The following is an 18939-nucleotide window of genomic DNA, read 5'->3' as shown; positions in this document are numbered from 1 at the left end:
TGACAGGGAACTGCAGGTGACACCTGGTTGCTGGAGGCCACCAGCTGACAAGAAATTGAAGCCTCAGTTCTAGGCGCCACAGAACTGTGGCGGGCAGAGGCTCCTTCCCCAGGCCAGTCTCAGATGAGGCTGCACCCTGGCTGACCCCTGGAGGGCAACAGGCATTCAAAGGAGACACTACACAGAAGGCCCCGGAAAGCTCAGACCAACACAAGTGATGTTTTAAGCCACTCTACAATAAGGTCCAAACTCACTGCCATTAGGTCAATGCCGACTCTTGCGACCCCAGAGGACAGGGTGGAACCCTGTGGGTTTCTGAGACGGTCACTCTTTATGGGAGAAGAAAGCCCCCTTTTCCCCAGCAGTTTGGCTGGTGGTCTTGGACAGCTGACCATGCAGATTGCAGCCCAGTGTGTAACTACTATGCCGCCATGATGCGTGTCTTGTTTTATTAAGCAGCAACAGGTAGGTAACTAATGCAAGGGGTTTCAAAATGTCCGTGGAGAAATTCTGCTGTCTTCTCATTTCATGTTCCACAAACTTCATGAAGCCGCCTCACATGAGGGTTTCACAGAGCTGGCTTCCTCCTCCAAATCAGGATGTTCCTGAATACTGACCCCTTCCCGTTTCAACCTACGTTTAGTTTCTCGGTGGAAATGTGAACAGCAGAGCATGATCTTTTACTCAGCGCCTACCCCGACTCCTCTTGGGCCCGGGCCCAATGGTGCCTGCCGGGGAAGGCAGGTGGAGCTTGCTCACCTCACCTCTCTTAGCTGCCCCTCCCCAAATGTTTTGTGGAGATTAGGATCAATTTGGAAATGGTGTGCGCTGGTTTCAAGAAACGGGGCCTAATTTATGTGCTACTTCAGGGCTTCTTACCCTGCCTGCCCATCAGGTACCTGCCTTGCTTCCTGGTCAAAGGGGCCAATCCCCTGGTCATAAAGCCACATCCACTTCAGCCACCAAATGAGCTGACCAAGAGAGTGCCCCCACAGCACTCCATAGCCAGGCTGCAGCGCTGGACGCGCCTGCTTCCCCAGGGGCTCCGAGGGCCAGGCCGCACACCTGGAGCCCATGACGTAGACGAAGACCAACAGCAGCCAGGGGAGGCCGTCACAAGGAAAGCCACTGCCCTCCTCCCTCCTGACATTCATGCGGCCTCTGCAGCCACTCCCTGTGCCTGAGCGCTGGCTGGGTCGTGTGGCAAAGCTGTGGCCAGCTCACTCCCAAGCATCCATTGGTGCCCCTCCCCCCAACCCTAGGCTGCACTCCCCAGGAGGGCCCTGCCAGGCCTGCTTGGCCTTGCCTTTCTAAGGCGCGTCCAACATGGGCACCACTTCCCTGGCTGGCGGGGCACTCTGAGGAGGCAAGTCTGGCACTTCCTGCCTGCGTTCATTTCATGAGCTTCCTGGGCGCTGGAGCTGCCTGCTCTCCCTCTCTCGGGGAAGGCACACTGGTAACCTGGCCGCTCTCTCTGAACACGGCTAATGTCTACCCAAGTGGGGCTGGCATGTGGCCAAGTCAGGGCACCGCTCACCTGCACCAAGTCTGAGGCCAGAGAACTGACCCAACAAAGCTCAGCGATGGTTTATCCCACTGACTAGGCCGTGTCCGTCCACCAGAGGTGAGCACAGGAACCCCAAGGCCAGCTCCAGCAATGGAGGAGTGGATGGATGAGATGGGCAGGGTGATGGCCTAGGGCCCCGGTGCTGTACTGGGCACCATCCCCGCAGACCACATCATGAGCAGAGCCCTCAGGCCCCCAGGCAGGCGGAGACGGCAGGCCACGGCATAGGGATGAGGAGGCCTCCCCCAAGCCTGTGGGCCGGGCCCGCAGCACACCACAGCCTTTCTCCTGCTCAGTGGTCCCCCACCCCCCACCCCAGCATTAGCTGAACTTGTAGTTACCTGAGCTCAGGAAGGGAGGGGCACCTGGTGCCCAGCCTCCGGCAGCAGGGGCATCTGAGTGGCCTCAGAGAGGTGCCTCTCGGCTCAGAAAGGGACCAATTCCCTGAAGAACACTCGTCAGCTCTGCAGATGTGGACCCAGCAGCGCCCAGGCCTGCTCTTCCCATGGCACAGCTGGGCCTGCTCCCATTCTACAGAGGAGGAGCCTGAGGCCAAGGGGCGGCCGAGTCGTGTGGAGGCACACACCAGCAGGGGAGCAGGGGTGGAGGGAGAGCTTCACCATCACCCTACTCTCATAGCGCCTTCCCGGCTGGCCCCGGGACTGCTGGATGCTTTCTGGAGCAAGCAGGACGGGCTCTCGGGGTGTGAGGTCCCATGAGCATCCCTCGCTGGTGGGTGGCAGGGTTTGACTTCTCTGCCCTCTTCGGTGGACAAGACTGAGGGGGGAGATGGGAACTGTCTCTTCTTCAAGCCCCTCCTCCCAGGCCTTTGGATCTCAGAATAGTGTTAAAAAGAAAAAGGCCATTTACAAAGAGTAAGAACAAAGCACTTCCTTCTGCCAGCCTCCCCTGATGGGCAGCCAAGTCCCACTGATGACAGCAGAGCACACTAAGTATGACATGATTGTCAGGAAGCCTCGGCAGAGGCCCAGCCTGCTCCTAACCCTGCGAACCTCAGCAGGGCCTCCTGGCGCTGCGGGTGAAGAGGAGCCCCCAAGCTGAGCCTGGAGACAGAGACTGGCCAGGGGTGCCAAGGCCCCACCTCCAGATGGCCAGTGAGCATGAGCGAGCCCCTGCTGGCCTGGGCACGCAGGCGGCGCTTAATTCACTGGCGGTGGCGATGAGGAAGCGTATTTTCATCCGTGACTCTGGCCCCGGTTTGGGAAGACCAGGAAGGGGGTAAGGGCTGGGCCGGGGCGAGACTCTCTCTTTAAACACAACTTAAAAGCCCACTAGAGCCAGCTGGCCAGATGTGAGGCCCGTTCTCAGCCGCCACACTGAGAGGCTCCGTGCTAAGCGCCTCTTCTGGAAGAATTTAATTCCAGGCTCAGGGTCCAGGTAAAGAGGTTTGCTCGGGCAGGGAGGCCCTGGAATGAGCCCGTTTATCTCGGGCAGGCCCTGGTTAAGCTTGCTCTCCCCTGAATGCCATTTGGATGCTCGGGGAAGAAAAGTGCAGCAAATTAGTCATGAGCTGTGGCAGCTCTGTGCCTGGGCCTTCCGAGGGGCTTCTGCGAGTAGCTTTCTGGGGCCCCCCCCTCAAGACGGTAGCAGCAGAAGCAGCTGGGCTCCTGCTGGGAGAGGAAAAGCGATTCCAGGCTGGGGGTGGCAGCCCAAGGCAGCAGAGCGTTACCTGGATCACAGGGGCATGAAATTAGCAGCAGCGATGAGACTGCGGCCAAGAACAGTGTGCCATTGCAGACTGCCCTGCCGCCTGGGCTGGGGGAGGGGAACAGCCCGTGTGCGGCCTGGGGCGGTGTCAGCCCCAGTCATTGCTGGGCAGGCTGGCAGGAGGTGCAGCCAGTGGCCTGTGCATGGGTCTAAGGCCCTGTGTTTGGAGTCTCGGGGTATGGCCAAAGGCAGATGAACTTGGAAGCTGGCTGGACAGGGAGGGAGGGTTGACATATGTCCTGGGGGCCCAGGGTAGGAATTGGGCAGTTATGCCCTGGAGGAGTGCTGGCCAGACAGGACAAGCCCCAGCAGCCACCTTAGAGTCAGGGGTGCATGCTGTTCTCATGCCGCCCTCTGTCCCTCCACCTCTCAGGCCCTGCCCAGGCCTGGCCTCTCAGATGCCCCCTCCGTTTTCACATCTTTGAAATCCCTGCCAGAAGATAGGTGAGTCCTAGACGTTTGCTGGAACACTCTTGCCCACCTCCCTCCTCTTGTGCAAGGCTGCTGGAGCCTAGGGGACTCTTCCTCTAGCTGGGGAGGACCTCTCTAGCCCTCTCCTGGGGACTGGGTTTGCCCCCCACTCTCATTGCTGGTCCCACCACCTTCGCTGCCTGCCAAGAGGCCACCTGGGTCCACTTTCTCACCAGGCACTCCTTCCCTTCCACGCCAGGCGATACCCCACTGCTGATGCTGCTCGGCTTCCCAGGCTGGTGAGGACACGCCCCCTCCAAGGGCCCCTGCTGTCCTCTTGCAGCCTTGCTGGCCCATGGGCCATCCCCATCAGCTTGCTGGCTCTCGAGAAAGCACCCACCCCCCTCCTCTAGCTCACTGCCACTGGCCCAGCTGGCCCCAGACCACATCATGCCTGCCTCCAGACCAATTCCCACGACCTGCTGGACACCACCGCCAGGCGACCTGCTGAGCCGGAACTCAGTGTCTTGAATCAAAGCCTTTCTAAAGAAGACCCCACAACAGGCAGCCCCAAGCCCCACTGACTGATGCCTCCTTTCCACTCCTGCCGCACCTCCAGGGCCAGTCCTACCTGCTGCAGCGTCTCCCCCACTGCCTGGGGTTCTGCTTGCACAGGACGGTCCCAGCCAACCTCCCCAAGCCATTCCTCCACCCACCCGCCCCCAGGGCTCCAGACACAGCCAACTGCTTGGCCACTTCACTCCCTGTCCCACTCCTGGTGAGCCCTGTGTGCCCAGCTGCCTTGCTCTACTCTCCACAAAGCTCTGGCTCTCTGGCCCCCTCCCCTGGGCTCCTCTGGGCACTGTCCCCTCTCTTCTGCTCCCTTGTCATGACACAATGGGGAGTGTTGGAGGGCTCCTGTTTGTGGCAAATGAAGATGCACATGGAGTGAAGAGAGGCCGAGGGGGCCGAGCTGAAGAAAGGTTTTTCTCTCAGTTGGTACCGGGAGCTATGGAAATAGCAAAACCATATGACTGGTCCGTGCACAGCAGGGATCACCTGCCAGGAGCGGAGGCGGGAAGCTGCAGCCACAGCCATGCATTAATCCATGCATCCAGCCACTCAGCACGTGGGTAAGGGAACTGGGCACCTTGAGCTCATGCACTTACCCAATGAAACGCAACCGTGGCCTGAATGCGCAGTCAGAACTCGTGGCTGGGATGCCTGGGTAAGTGAGGCAGATGTCCCCCCGCAGGAGCATGGGAGGCAGGCCCGAGCTGAGTACACAGCAAGTTACAAGTACAAAGCCCGCAGGTTCTGATCCACACCAAACCCAACCCACTGCCAGCACGCTGGTTCCAACTCCCTGTGACCCTCCACGGGATGGCTGAGACCACCTCTCTGCAGGAGCAGACAGCCTCATTTTGCTCCTATGGAGTGGCTGGTGGGTTTGGAACACCATCTTTATGGTTAGCAGTCCAGCACCTCGCCCACAGGACCCCCAGGCCTGCTGCAAGTGACAAGTGGAATGAACAGAAAATCAGGATGTGGGCGGGGGTGTGGGGCTGCAACCGACCCTCAGAGGGAAGCAAGGGGATGTTAGCAAGGGTACAGAGAAGAGATGTCTTGAAGGGGGCGGGAGCCATGTGGGCAGAAACCCAGAGCAGGCTGTGTGAGGAGGGGCATTCGGGATGGAGGGCACAGCACTCAGCTGTCCAAGGCAGGGATGAACTCAACCGAGGCTAAGCGCGGAGGAGGAGGCAGGGTGTTGCCCACATTTGGATCTCAAGGGGCAGCCACTTCAGGGTTGTAAGAAGGTGAGCAACTTGGTATGAGGGCCCTAAGGTGTTTGTGGGTGGTGCAAAGGTAGTCAGTTTGAATCCACCCAGAGGTGCCTCAGAAGATAGGCCTGGCTCTCTGCTTCTGCCAGGTCACAGCCTTGCGACCTCTGTAGTGTGTGCAGCTCTGCACACATGCGCGCACCAGGAACAGAAATGCACTCAAAAGCCAGTTACAATAACCTACCGCCCACACTGCTTCTCCGGTGGACTCCCTGGATGCTTCGAGGGAAGATTCCTTTTCTGATGAGGACACCGGAGTCTCAGTAATATCAGGGAACTCACCCGAGGTCACACAGCTCTAGCACAGCCAGCTGTGCCTGGGGCTTGTGTCCTGACCCGGCATGTTGAACAGCCGCCCTCTGTGTCTTAAAGAGGTCATTGGTGCAGAAGTGAGGGAGGGTGGACCGCAAGGGTGTGTGCTAGATGCTGGCTAGCAGAGAGGCTTAGGCAGGTGCGGGAGAGAGAACTATGGGGACTGGGGACGATTTGGACAGAGAACTAAGGGGATTTGCTGCTGGGCTGGAGGTGGAGGTGGAAGGATGCAGGGAGGTGAAGGGCAGCCCTTCTGTGTGTGGGCTGGGAGTGTGGGGACATGCGGGCTGGGCCCGAGAGCTAGTGGATGCAGAGTCCTCTGTCTGGGCACAGGGACAGGAGGAGGCCTCCTCCACCAGGGATGCCAACTGCCCGGACGCAGAGTCCTGGGAGAGCTGGTCTCCCCCCATTCCAGCACTGGGGGCCAGGGGGAGCCGTGCCTCCGAGCATTCCAAGGGCTGCTCTTCCAGGGGTAGGGAGGGTGGGCTTGGGTCTCCAGCCCTGCAGTGAGTGAGCAGCCGAGACCACTCCCCATGTGCTGCCCCAGAGGCTCTGGAGCAGGGAGATTCCTCGCAGAACGCAAGTGCTGGGCAAGACTGTCCATCATCTGGTCCAGAGGCCACACGCTCTGGCACGAGCCAAATGTGCACAGCCGCACGCTGCTGTCACCCTGGGCCCTCCCCATGCGCACTCCCTACCAAGCGTCTGGCGGCTATGAGGCTGCACTGGCAGAGTAGCCAGATTGCTGCACACGGTGACTACGGGCCCTTTACAGCAAAGGTTTGCAGAGCTTTGCTCCCATCAATCTCATTTCTTGGAGCTACGTCGCCCAGCAAGTCAGAACCAGAACCCAGCTTGGGAGACTCGCAGGGCCTTCCCACACCCCACTCGGCAGGGAAAGCAGAGAGGCCAGAGCACCATCTGTCTGCCCTCCCACTCGCACCTCTGTCAGACCTTCCCCAGAGCCTGGGTGATGCAAATCGTGCTCTGCAGCTATGTGACAAACCACAGGGTAGTGGTTCAAGTCCACCCAGGGCACCTTGGAAGAAAGGTCTGGCAATCTCCTTCCAAAAGGCCGCCAAACCACAATGAAAAGTAAAAAGTCAACCCTTCACCAATGAGCAGATTCCAATTCATGGGGCTTCATCCTGGGTCTCCCTGAAGTTAAGTCTTTATGAGAGCAGACGGCCTCTTCTTTCTCCTATGGAGTGGTGGGTGGATTTCAACTGCTGACCTTGTGGTCAGCAGTCCAACCTCTCACCCACAGGAGCCAACTCTAGGCAGCACAGTGTACTCTGCACACAAGGACAGCCCCAATCAGAATCAACCTCACAGCAACGGGTCAGGTTGTATGTGCCCAAAGACTGGCACCTTAATCAGTAGAGAAATGGCTCAGAACAGACAGTGGGAAGGAAGGAGCAGAGAAATGCAGTCTAGCATGTTTGTGATCAGGTGACCCTGGGCTCCTTGGGGGTGTCCTTCCTCTTCTGTAGCCTGACCTCGGTCACGTGGCCAGGGCAGGCAGGAAAGGTGATCTATAAGAACTCCCCACCCACTTGCACCATCCTCACCTGTGTGCCCTCAGGCACCAGTGTCACAGGCTGGTGGCCCAGGTCAAGAAACATAACCAGTGAGAAAAGGGAGGGGTCCTCTCTCCACAGAAGGAAACCTGGGGGCCACCAGGAAAACCGGGTCCTTAGCTAGAGCCCCTAGACCAGTGGTTCTCAACCTGTGGGTTGCGACCCCTTTGGGGGTCGAATGACCCTTTCACAGGGGTCGCCCAACTCATAACAGTAGCAAAATTACAGTTACATAGCAGCAACAAAAATAATTTTATGGTTGGGGGTCACCACAACATGAGGAACTGTATTAAAGGGCCATGGCATTAGGAAGGCCGGGAACCACTGAAGTAGATACTTCCTCCTACAGCGCCCTCTCCGAGGGGAGGCTGTGGCCCTTTGGAGGCTCACGTGGCCAGAACCACAGGCTACCACTGACACACCAGGTCCTGGGAGGACAAGACGGTGGCCAGGCCCCCGGTGCTGCGACCCTCATCCTCCCACGGTAGTGAAGAGGCTGCAAAGGCCAGACTGGCTGCTGGGCTCGGAGGTCCTCCTCTGAGTGCTGCTCTCTGGTCGCCTGCCATGATCAATCACGCTAAAGAGACACCCGAGCAGTTCAGGCCCTGCCTGAGTTCTCATTGGTCGAGGGAATCGCCTCTGGATTCTACAGACATGGGCGAGGAGAAATAAAACTGAAGGCAGAGGGGGGGCCCATCGATCGCTGCCTGGGAAGGAGGGAGGGAGGCAAGCGAAGGTGGTGTGCAGGGAGAAAACGGAAAGGCAACTGGGAAGTGGAGGCCCTGTGGAGAGAGCCCAGAGCGGGGCTGACGGCACGTCAGGCGGAGCGTTTCCTGCCTCGGCAGGACTCGCAAGAGCTAAAAGCAGAAGAAAAAGCCATCGCAGGTCTATTTACTGAGAACGGCACGCCGGCTGGGTCTGCAGTTAGAATCAGGGGGCGGACAAGGGAATACAAAAAATCAGCACTCCTTTTTGGCGCTGATTCTAAAAAATGGTCTAGCGCAGCCAAGCTTGCCAGCCCAAGTGAGTGGGCAGCTGGGGGCTGCCCTCCTGCTCTGGACCCGATGCCTGCCCCCCCATTGCAGAGTGCTGGGGGGTGCCCTACTTAGCCCCGTCATTTGGACCTTGACTCGTAAAAGCAGGCTGCCAAAGGGAGCCTCTACATCTTTTGCACTTGGAATGGTCTAAACATGGCAAGCACACACACTGGGTCAGCTGCTCGGCAAAAGGCTGGAGCTTCCAGTCCAGTGGCTCTTAACCTTCCTCATGCCGCGACCCTTTCATACAGTTCCTCATGTTGTCGTGACCCCCAGCCATAACATTATTTGCATTGCTACTTCATAACTGTCATTTTGCTACTGTTATGAATCAGGAGACCCCTGTGAAAGGGTTGTTCGACACCCCCAAAGGGGGCGCAACTCACAGGTTGAGAACCACTGTTCTCATCCATCTCACGGCACCGTGGGAGATGGGCCTGCTGGTACCGGGCCCAGTTCTCCTGACACGTGGTGGCGGCGGGGAGCAGACTCAACCTGGGAGTGCACAGAAATCATGGCGCTGCCGTGGCCAGGGAGACAGACCCCAGGGTCCCACGCTTTCTGTCAGGGCCTCCTGGGGAGATGGGGTCGGAGGGCGGACCTCGGGATCTGGGCTTTTGCCAAGTGCCCAGGGAAAGCTGAAGCTGACTGAGGTCCCCTTGGCCCTCTGTAGGAGGAGGGCTGGGAGGGGAGGGGCCGAGGCAAACAGGTAGAACAGGGTTTTTCACATTACAGGTTGCTCCCCATCACAGGGGAGTGAGCACCTGCATGGCCAGAAGGGTTTCCCATTTGGTCACTGACCAAAACATTGGAGGTTCCAGTCCACGGAGAGGTGCTGGAAAGACAGACAGACCTGGGGTCTGCCTCCCTGCAGAGCCCGGTTCTGCTCAGAGTCTGAGTCCATATGGGAGGCAACCAGTGCTGGGCTGGTTTGTGTTCCGATGGAGGCCAGAGCAGCTGCTCACCAGCCCTCCCCCCAACCCATGTGGCAAGCTCCTCTTTGATGCTGGTTAACTAGCTGCCCAGTAACCTCATCTGGAAGCTAAACAAGCCTTGTAACCTTGTTCCCAGACAGAATCAGGATGGAGGAAGGAGTGGGGAGATGAGGATGTTTTAAAAGCTCCCCAGGTGACTGGAACATGTGATCAGACCTGCAACCCGCCAAGGCAATGGACACACCACAAAGGAGGCTGGTCACAACCTGGGCTCTGCTGACCCCAGGTTGGTCCAGGTCCCCTGCCTGCCTGTCAATCACTAGCAAGAGGCCTCGGGTCCTTGGCCTTGACTTTCTGAGCCTCCATTTCCTCATCTGGACGTTGAGGACGAAAGCCCATAATGTGCCAGGCTACCACGAGATGAAGTGAGGCTGGGGGTGAGACTGGGGGCAGGGGGACAGGGCAGTTGGCCTATCATTGTCATGACCTCTACGACCATCTCCAGCTTCCACTTCTCTAAAGCAGTTTGTCCTGGTTCCTTTTAACCCTTCCTCGCTGAACCAGGCGTGTCTGCCCTGCGGCCCTAAGTATGGCTCCCAAGTCATGCCACCCTGCTTCCTTGGGGGCCTCAGGGGCTGAACCAGGAGCAAGGGAGGCACGGGCACTGCACATAAGGAGAGGGCATGCTTAAGGCTCTCTCCTGCTATGGCAGGAACTCAGAGCTGTGTAAGCCACCTCACAGATCAGAACCCCACGGGTGGTATCCACTGAGAACCCCAGATCTTTGTTTGTTCCCTTAGAAGGGAAGGAGCTGTCCTCCCAAGCCCTATGATAGCAGCACAGTATGACATACTACAATGTGCTGGGCCAGGGGACCTGGTGAGGCTGTGGAAGAAGCATCAGGCTGCTAACTACAAGGGTGGCAGTTCAAACCCACCAACTGCTCTAGGGAAGAAAAGGGAGGCCGTCTTCCATGAAGATCTGTAGTCTCAGAAACTCTACAGAGGGTCTCTGTGCGTTGGAATCAACTTGATTGTAGTGGGTGTGGCATGTGCTGGGCAGGAGTGATTGAGGGCCCTGGGGTGAGAATTGGGCCACTAACCACACGGCTTATGGTTCAAACCCTCCTGCTGCTCCGTGGAGGATGAGGAGGTCCTCTGCTCATCTTTCTCAGAAACACCATGTGGGGTGCTGTGAGGCAGAGGCTATGTAGGGCTGGGATAGTCTCCAAGCTGGCCACTCGGCTAGGGAGGCAGTGGGCACAGGGATGTCCAGTGAGAGCTGTACCACTGCCCCCCCAAGGCTACCAACTGGTTGGGGGCAGCACCCTCATCTGTGACTCTCCTGGACAACAGCCATGCCTACCTTCCAGGGTGCTGCCAGGCCGAGACAGGCATGCAACGTGCACATGCCCCTGAGCTCCATCACAGCCCCCTGCACCCCACTCTCTGCGTAGGGCCAGTTCTGCAATCTTCTAGCCACCGAATTTCCCGACAGTCCTCTCTAGCTGTGTGATCTTAAGCAGGTTCCTTGACCCCTCAGCCTCTGGGTTCTTGTCTGAAAAATAGAGTTGCTCAGACCTGCTTTGCAAGATTAAGGAGAGACCAGGCATAACAGTCCTGGCATCCTGGTGGGCTCAGCATGGTGCCCACTGTGCCCCCAGTCTGCTGTACTTCACTTCTCATATCAATGCATCCTCGATGAAACACTAATTTTCTTGGCCCTGCGCCCACAGGTGTGCAATGGGTTTGTTTGAGAGGTCTTATTCCAGAGAACCCAGAAAGGAGGCAGAGAGCAAGAAATGACCCAAACCGTTCCAAAAGCATTCCAGCCCTCTGTCCAGCCTCCCCCACCACACACAGGACATGCCAACTACAAAGCCGCTGCCACCAAGGCCATGCCAACTCATAGGGTAGAAGTGCCCCCTGTATTTCCAAAAGCGCAGCTCCTTATTGGAGTAGAAAGCCCTGTGTCCTGCGGAGCGGCTGGAGGTTTTGAGCTGATGACCTTGCAGTTAGCACCCCAATGAATAACCATTATGCCGGGAGGGCTCCGCCCCACTCCTCAAAAAACAAACAAAGCCATCCAAATAAAAGGAACTGTCCCTGAGGTGGGTGGTGACCTGACAATGACGTCATGCAAACATTCCAAATGGCGCAAATTCCCCATCAGACGGTACCCAACCCTGGGAACTGGGAAGGAAAAGACAAACTGAGGTGCAGGTGGCGGGTCTGGCCCAGCTGATCCCCAGCGACCCCAGTGTGGGTGACAGTGTGGTCCCCAGGAGGCAGGGCCGTCGAGCAGCATCTCGTAGGAAATGCAGAAGAAGCGGTGGGAAGGACCAGGGGTTACTGGGCAGGAATGAGGAATTAAGCAGAGAAAAACGGGCCACAACATGCAGAAATGCCCCAGCATGCTTGCTTCCCAAAGCCGGCCCATGAATCCAAGGGTGACAGGTCTCTCATCTCCGATGCCAAGAGCCAGGAGCTCCGGGCCGGTGCGCATACTGCAGCCGCACCTGCCAGCACTTGGAAAAGGCAATAAAGCATGGGAGCAGGGCTTGGAATGCTAAGTGCCTGCAGCTGGGCAGGCACCGCCGGGAGGCAGCACAGCCCAGAGACCCCAGGCCAGGTAGAGTGGGCGGGGAGGCGGGCTATGCACACAACCCAGCCCGGGGCTCAGCCTCGGCCGGGCACTGGCTGGTCCAGGCTGGACAGCTGGGTCATTCACCATGGCCAGCAGAAAGTTGGAGTCACCGAATCCTAAGGCACTGCAGCCCAAGCGGCTGGGAGTGAGCACCTATCCCTGTGCACCCAGTGCTAATAGGGCCAGGCACTAGCACAGGGAGGGACACCCTTTACCCTTGCACGCTGGTGGTGTGCTTGTCCTCATTTCACACGGCAGGAAAATGGGGCAGCACAGAGAGGACACAGCTCTGGGCTGAGGGAGTCAGGGTTTGGGCCCCCACTGTCCTGTCTGCTTCCAGAAGCTGCCCTCCAGCCAGGGCTCCTCAAAGCCTGCTGTCCAGCCCCGGGGTCCTGTTAACAGGCAGGCTGAGGAGGGTTGGCCGGGGCTGAGACGCAGCATTTCTAGCAAGCTCCCAGATTGGACCGTGCTCTGAGTAAACCTAACAGTGACCTATACAGGATTTCTGAGACTGTCAATCGTGATGGGAACAGACAGCCTCATCTTTCTTCCCTGGAGTAGGTGGTGGATTTGAACCACCGACCTAACCCACTGTGCTACCAGGAGAGGCTTTAGGTGTTGTGGTGGTGGTGGTTGCCATGGAGACTACATCCCCACAGACACAGGTATACCCCTGCTCCATTTCCTGGGTGAACTGAAACGAGGTCTCCCTGAGTTTCAAGGGTGGGGAAGGTACAGGCTTCAGAAGGGCCAGTGTCCACACTCTGTACCAGACTAATCTGACTGGGATCTCGCGGGCAGGCCCCCAGTTTGATACCTTGTAGGAGAGCTTGCATTTCCTTCAGAGACAGTGTGCTCGCTCCACCCTGAGGTGGCTACAGCGAGGACTCTCCCACCTGTGGGAGTCCAGTGCCTGCACCCAGGCCGAGCTGGGCTGCTTCTAGAAACCAAGGCGCAGAGCGAGTCCACCGACAGAGTGAGCAGCCCTTGGGCAGTAAATGGCACAGCCAGCCCAAAGCAGCCAGTCTCCTCCCCAATGACACCCACGGTGCAGGCACAACCTCAAGCTCACTTCTCTGCTGCTTGTCCCTCAGCAGCACCGGATGCTTCCTCCCACCACGCCCGCGTCCAGGCTCTGCCTTCCACCTGGAAGGTTTCCTCCTGGTTCTTCACATCCACTGGCTACCTAAGGGAGTCCATGCACCCCTACAACCCATCCCCAACAAGGTTCTTTCCCCTCTTCATTACTGCCATTCAAAACCAAACCCGGAGCCATTGCTGTCAACTCACGGCGACCCTACAGAACAGAGTAGAACTGCCACGCGGGGTTTCTGAATCTCAGAGCCGACGTCCACAGCGCTCTCCTGCAGAGCAAGCAGCTGCCGGCTCCAACTGTGGACTGTCCAGTGCCAGTTAAAGCAGCTTGAGCCATTGGGCCACCAGGGTGCCTTCTCTTCATAACTACCCAAACCATGCTGTCACCGACGTGAGCCTGAGTTCTCTCAGCCCCACTGGACAGAATAGCGCTGCTCTGCGGGGTTCTGAAACTACAGCTATACGGGAGCACACAGCCTTGCCTCATCTGTCTCCACAGAGCAGCGGGTGGCTTCAAACTACGACCTGGGGGTGAGCAGCCTGGCACTTAGCCTACAACGACTACAGGGCGTCTGGTACAGAACCTCACATTTCAGCTGAATACGTGGTAGTCTGGGATACAGCTTACATTTCCCAGCATCCTTTTCAACATCAGTGGTCACAAGACTGATTCTGACCTAAACAATATAAGCTGAAGTCATGTGTGCTACTTCGCAGGCCAGGGGTGTGTCTGCCTCCCCCTTTGTTCTGCTTGCTGGTGAATGGCTGGAGCCCCAGGAACCACTTTGGACTGTGAGGTGACCTAGGACTGGAAGAACGAGGTCCCCTTGCCAGAGAAACCTCACCTGCCCTGAGCCGCCTACGCTACTTCCCCCTTGCTCCAGCCCCTGCGCTGTAACCCACAGCTGACTTTAACACTGCTGAGTCCACTCTGGACCTCGGACTGTGCACATCAGTGCCAGCATGGCGGATGCAGCAATTCAGAACAGACCTGGATGTCTGAAGTCTGGCTGAGGTGGTGCAGGAAGAGGAATGGGGTAGCTTCCGGGTCAAAGAGCCTGACTCCGGAGCCCATGGGCAGTGACACACACTCAAAGGGGCGGGTTCATCCGCCACTGTGGAGCCGGGCACCGTCTTTGCTGACTCAGTGCACACTGCCCTTGTTTTCTAAGTGAAGATGGAGTTTCTAGCAACATGATGTCAGCCCAGCATGCTTCCCGTCACTGTTGACTGTTTTGGTCAACTTGACTTTTACAAAGTTCTGCTTTCACTCAGCCATGAAGGACGAGTTTGCAACCCCGCTTCAAGATCCTGGAGCCACGGACTTGGGATTCTGGGGTGTACTGTAGGAGCGCTGGTGGTGGTGTGGTTGCACACTGGGCTGCCATCCCCATGGTCGACAGTTCAAATCCACCAACAGCTCCAAGGGAGAAAGACTGGGCTGTCTCCTCCTGTCAACAGTGACGTCTTGGAAACCCACAGGGGTGGCTGTGAGTCGGCTTTGACTGGATGGCAGTGAGTTTGAGGTTTGGGGTGTTTTCTTTAAATCATTTTATTGGGGGCTTGTACAACTCTTATCACAATCCATCCATCCATCCATTGTGTAAGTTTGTACTTTGCTGCACCGAATCACCATCTGCCACATCTTCCCCGTTCCATGCTGAGCACCCTGAAGGCTGAATCGGGCTTGCCGCCCCATCCTTCCCACCACACCCAGCACGAGCTGGGTGGCAGCACAAAGCATGGCTCGGGGCCGGATGGGACTCTTGACTAAACTCCACACGGCTTCCTCACGCTCCACCACGATCCAAGGACGCTGCAGACCTCCCCGCAAGGGTGCACCCCAACTGAAGCTCCCCCCTCTGCCCCCGCCAGGCTGCCTGCTCCCACTTACCAGAATGTCCGAGCCCACAGTGTCCTCATGGGGGGTGGGGCTGGAGGAGTTGCGGAGTTTGAATATCCAGTACTCCTTGGCGGTGACAAAGAAGTTCCAGGGCAGCAGCGAGCCCATGCCCAGGCTAAAGAAGATGATGTAGGTGCCATTGAAGCGGTCCTCGGGCCTCTGCAGGCGGGCCGGCCGGCTGTCCAGCAGCTGCTCGAGCAGCGCCTCCTCGTCCGCTGGGAGAGAGCTGCTTTGGGTTCTGTAGGTGGAGTTCGCACTGTGAAGAAAGCTGTCCTCTGAGACAAGGGCCACTGTTGGAGCAGGAAGAGAGGGAGGGGCAGGTGAGCAGAAACTAGGGACCGTGGAGGGGCTTGCCCGCTCCAGGTTCTCTAAGTTCAGCCTGGCAGGGGAGCTGCAGCCTTCAGGACCAGGGATATAGGTCAGATTCAGAGAAGGGTGGGTGTCTGAGCTACACCCAACCTCAGAGGCCACCCCACCCATTCAGGGGCAACCTGGACAGCAGCTAGTGTGGGTAGGCAGACCAGGTGTGTGGCAACGGAGCCCAGGGCATCTCACAGTAATCATGCCAGAGAAGCAACTTGGTCTATCGGCATGTAAACTCGATGCAGCAGTGAAAAGGCATCGGGAGAGTGAATGCGCAGAGCATGCACTCCAAACTTCCACTGTCTATGAGAAAAGCTGGAGCCGGGAGAGGGTGGCTACGCTTGGCATAAAAAGGCGGGGGAAGAACGCAGGCATGTTTATTTTTAAATGCAGAGACGGTCATGGGAAAAGGCACAAGGACTTTCTAGTGAGCAGCTGCCTCTGAGGAGGGGGCTGGAGACAGGGGGGAAGGGGACTTCACTGCGCTTTTGCATAAATTTGGAATTTGGAGTCAGCATGAACTCATTGCCAGTTTGCAAAAATAAAACTGTAATTCTAAATAAATATTACAGCCTTCAAATTAACTCATCATCTAAAACTAACTCTCTTGGTCTCCAGAGCTGCTGGGAGAAGGCCGGCTTATGATCTGTAATAGTCTAGTCTCTGGTTTCACTTGTGGGGACATCGAGGTACAAAGAGTGAGCAGGAGGTGACAGGGAGGCCCTTGGCTGAGCCTGGGTAGCTAACGCCCCCTGGGTCCCCACCTGTGTTCATCACACCAGGAGGCAGCCACTCCCAGGCTGTGTTGACACCTCAGATGGATGGGAGACTGAGCTGACAGCAGCTATTACCAACATGACCGTGGGCAAGTCATCCTCCGGAGCCTGGGTTTCCCCGTCTGTGCACTGAGGGGCCATGTTGCGGTGGCTTGTGCCTGGCTAAGATGCTGGAAGTTAGGCCAGTGCTATTTCAAATACCAGCGGGGTCACCCACGGTGGACAGGTTTCCATAGAGCTTCCAGACTGACTAGGAAGCAAGGCCTAAAAACTGGCCAGTGAGAATCCTGAGGGTGACCCTAGACCACTGCCCAGTGTCGTGCTTGGAAGATGAACCCCCAAATACTCACGAGACCCACAGGGCCCAGTGAAGGTGGCTCAACAGTGGAGCAGAGGACACAACGGTGGTGAAGATGGTACAGGACCAGGCAGCGTGTCATGTCTTTGAGCACTCTGTGGCAAGTAATAATCCAAACCCAGGGAAGTCTGTTTTACAGCCGCCAGACAACCGCAACCGGCTGGCAGGGCTTGGTCCACGGGAGCAGCTGCTAGACACACGTCAGCATCTTCCCCAGCATCCGGGGCTTGTCACCTGGCTGGCTGGCTGCTGAATCTGGCTGCCAAGTAGCATGCCAACGTCTATGCTCTAGATAGCAGCCAAGACGTGGCAGCAGCTTGATAAATGGTGACTATTTCCATAATGCTGAGGATGGGACTCGAGGTGGCTCCTTCTCTGTGCACTCCCTCCCACCCCAACTCATGGGTAAGTAAATGCGCCACAGCCCGCACAGGAGGCTGGGCTCCGCTCCCAGGACTACACCGGGCACAGAGGCTTGCCCACTAACGCAAAGGAGCCCATGATAGCCCTTGGAGTTAGACAGGGCTGGAATTTTCGGCAGATGCCAGGGCCCTGGTGACACAGTGGTTAAAGCACTCAGTTGCTAACCCAAATGTTTGTGGTTTGACCCTTCCAGCCCCTCTGTGGGTGGAGGGGGTGGGAGTGTGTTTCCGTAAAGAGCGCGGCCCTGGGATCTCTCCTGGCAGTTCTATTCCACCCTGAAACCCACAAAACAACTCCACCAAGTCAGTTCTGACTCACAGTGACTGGCCCTACGGACAGAGGAGAACTGGCCCTGGGGTTTCTGAGACAGGGGACAGAGCCTCATCCTTCTCCCACACATCATGTTGGTGCATTCGAACTGCTGACCTTGTGGTTAGCAGCCTGAGCATGACCTCTGCCTGAGAGAGAGTTGCCAAGAGTTAACATGGACTCCGGGGCACTGAGTCTCAGCAAACACTTGAACGGAGACCTTGAAGGCACTTGATGCGCCCCAGGCTCACTCGGCGAGCATTACCAACCGCTCAAAAGGAACACAGCACTCGTGCAAATCGGGGTCTGTGCCTGGTGCTTGGGCCTGACGGTACGGCTCTAAGACCCATTTCACAGGTGAGGCATCTGAGGCTCAACAAGGTGAACACAGCCTGTCCAAGGTCACACAGCAAGACTGAAAGCTGACAGCTCAGCAGGCCAAGGCCCAGCCCAGGTTCTCTGGAAGGGGGCTGAGAATCCTTCCTGAAGGCCTCAGAGCCAGCGGACTGTGAGCAGAGGCCAAGGCGGGGCACTAGTGGCCCCTTATCAATGGTGGCTGAGGGGCTGGCCTCCACCATCTGGCCAGCTTAGTAACCTCTGTGGGGCAGTGTGGGCCCAGGACCAGGGAGGAGGCTCCCAGACACCCATGCCCGAGTGTCTGAATCAGCAAGTCTATTTTCAATTCCCTTGAGGGAAGAGTCCTTCCCCAACCTTGATCTACTGGGAGCCTCTTTCTCTTTCTCTCACACACACATCTGGAATTAGTCATCTGAAATGGAGAAAGCTGTTCTGATCCCTGCAGGACAACACAGAGTGGGCATGTAGCCTTTCCCAGAGGCCCCAGCTCCCCCAGGGAGTGGGCGGTAGGCATGGGTCCCAATGGGGCCACTCAGCGACACCCTTGGCCAGGGCCCCTCCTCAGCTCCGGGAGGAGACTATTTGTTGAGGGTCATTCAGGCTTGAAGGACCGTCTGGAGCGGGAGCCAGGAATTCTCTCTAAACCGGGTCACAGGCTAGGGCACTGGAGTGAGCACGGCCTTATTACTCTTTATAAATGCGAGCTGCAGGCTTCTGGATTAAAATGGAAAAGGGTCAGTAAGCCAGAGGCCCAGCTTGTTCCAGGACAGGCTGCCGGTGACTAGGTGTGTGTCCCTCCAGGCACCTGCACAAGCTGCAGCAGCCCTGGAGCTGGGAGCACAGTTTGCGGGGTCCCAGGGCAGGAGCTGGGGGACTGGGTGCTGGTACCACGTGGATCCTGACTCTCCTCACCCCCCTGTCTCAATGTCCTCACCTGTGAAATGGGGTGGGAGACTAACCCTATGGGAAAGCCTGCTGGCAAAACCTGTTTGGGGGTGTGGGGACCCCCGCTTCGAGAGGCCTAGTTTGTACAAACAAGGTGGCCACCTTCTGGGCACTGCCGGCTGGCAGGTGCGTACCCAGGCCCCCCGCATCCGGGCGGCGGTGGGGTCCGGCAACCCCACACGGAGGAGGAGGGGCGCGAACGAGAAAACCGAGACCCCGAAGGAGAGGCAGCCAGGCTGCGCTTGGCGAGGCCGGCGGGGAGGAGTGCTGAGAGGGGTCTCCAGGAGGCCCCGAGCCGGAGGGGCCCGGGCGTCTTCCCCGCGGCAGCGCCCGGAAGCCGGAAAGGATGTCGG

At 57.7% G+C, this 18939-nt stretch overlaps 1 protein-coding gene across 1 annotated transcript in view; it reads right to left on the bottom strand.

Annotated features, from left to right (window-relative positions):
- The window catches only part of SLC29A3 (solute carrier family 29 member 3), a 46594-nt gene that overhangs the window by 21855 nt on the left and 5800 nt on the right, over window positions 1–18939 (bottom strand). The window contains exon 3 of the mRNA XM_045291689.1: window positions 15047–15345. Coding sequence (XP_045147624.1) covers window positions 15047–15345 — 299 coding nt within the window. The remainder of the gene's footprint in view (window positions 1–15046; window positions 15346–18939) is intronic.

This window comes from Echinops telfairi, unplaced genomic scaffold (assembly GCF_000313985.2).
Source record: "Echinops telfairi isolate 266 unplaced genomic scaffold, ASM31398v2 ScPeMD7_70;HRSCAF=299, whole genome shotgun sequence".
Lineage (NCBI taxonomy): Eukaryota > Metazoa > Chordata > Mammalia > Afrosoricida > Tenrecidae > Echinops > Echinops telfairi.
Note: the sequence above shows the minus strand (reverse complement) of the source record. Positions and strands in the feature narration are given on the sequence as shown.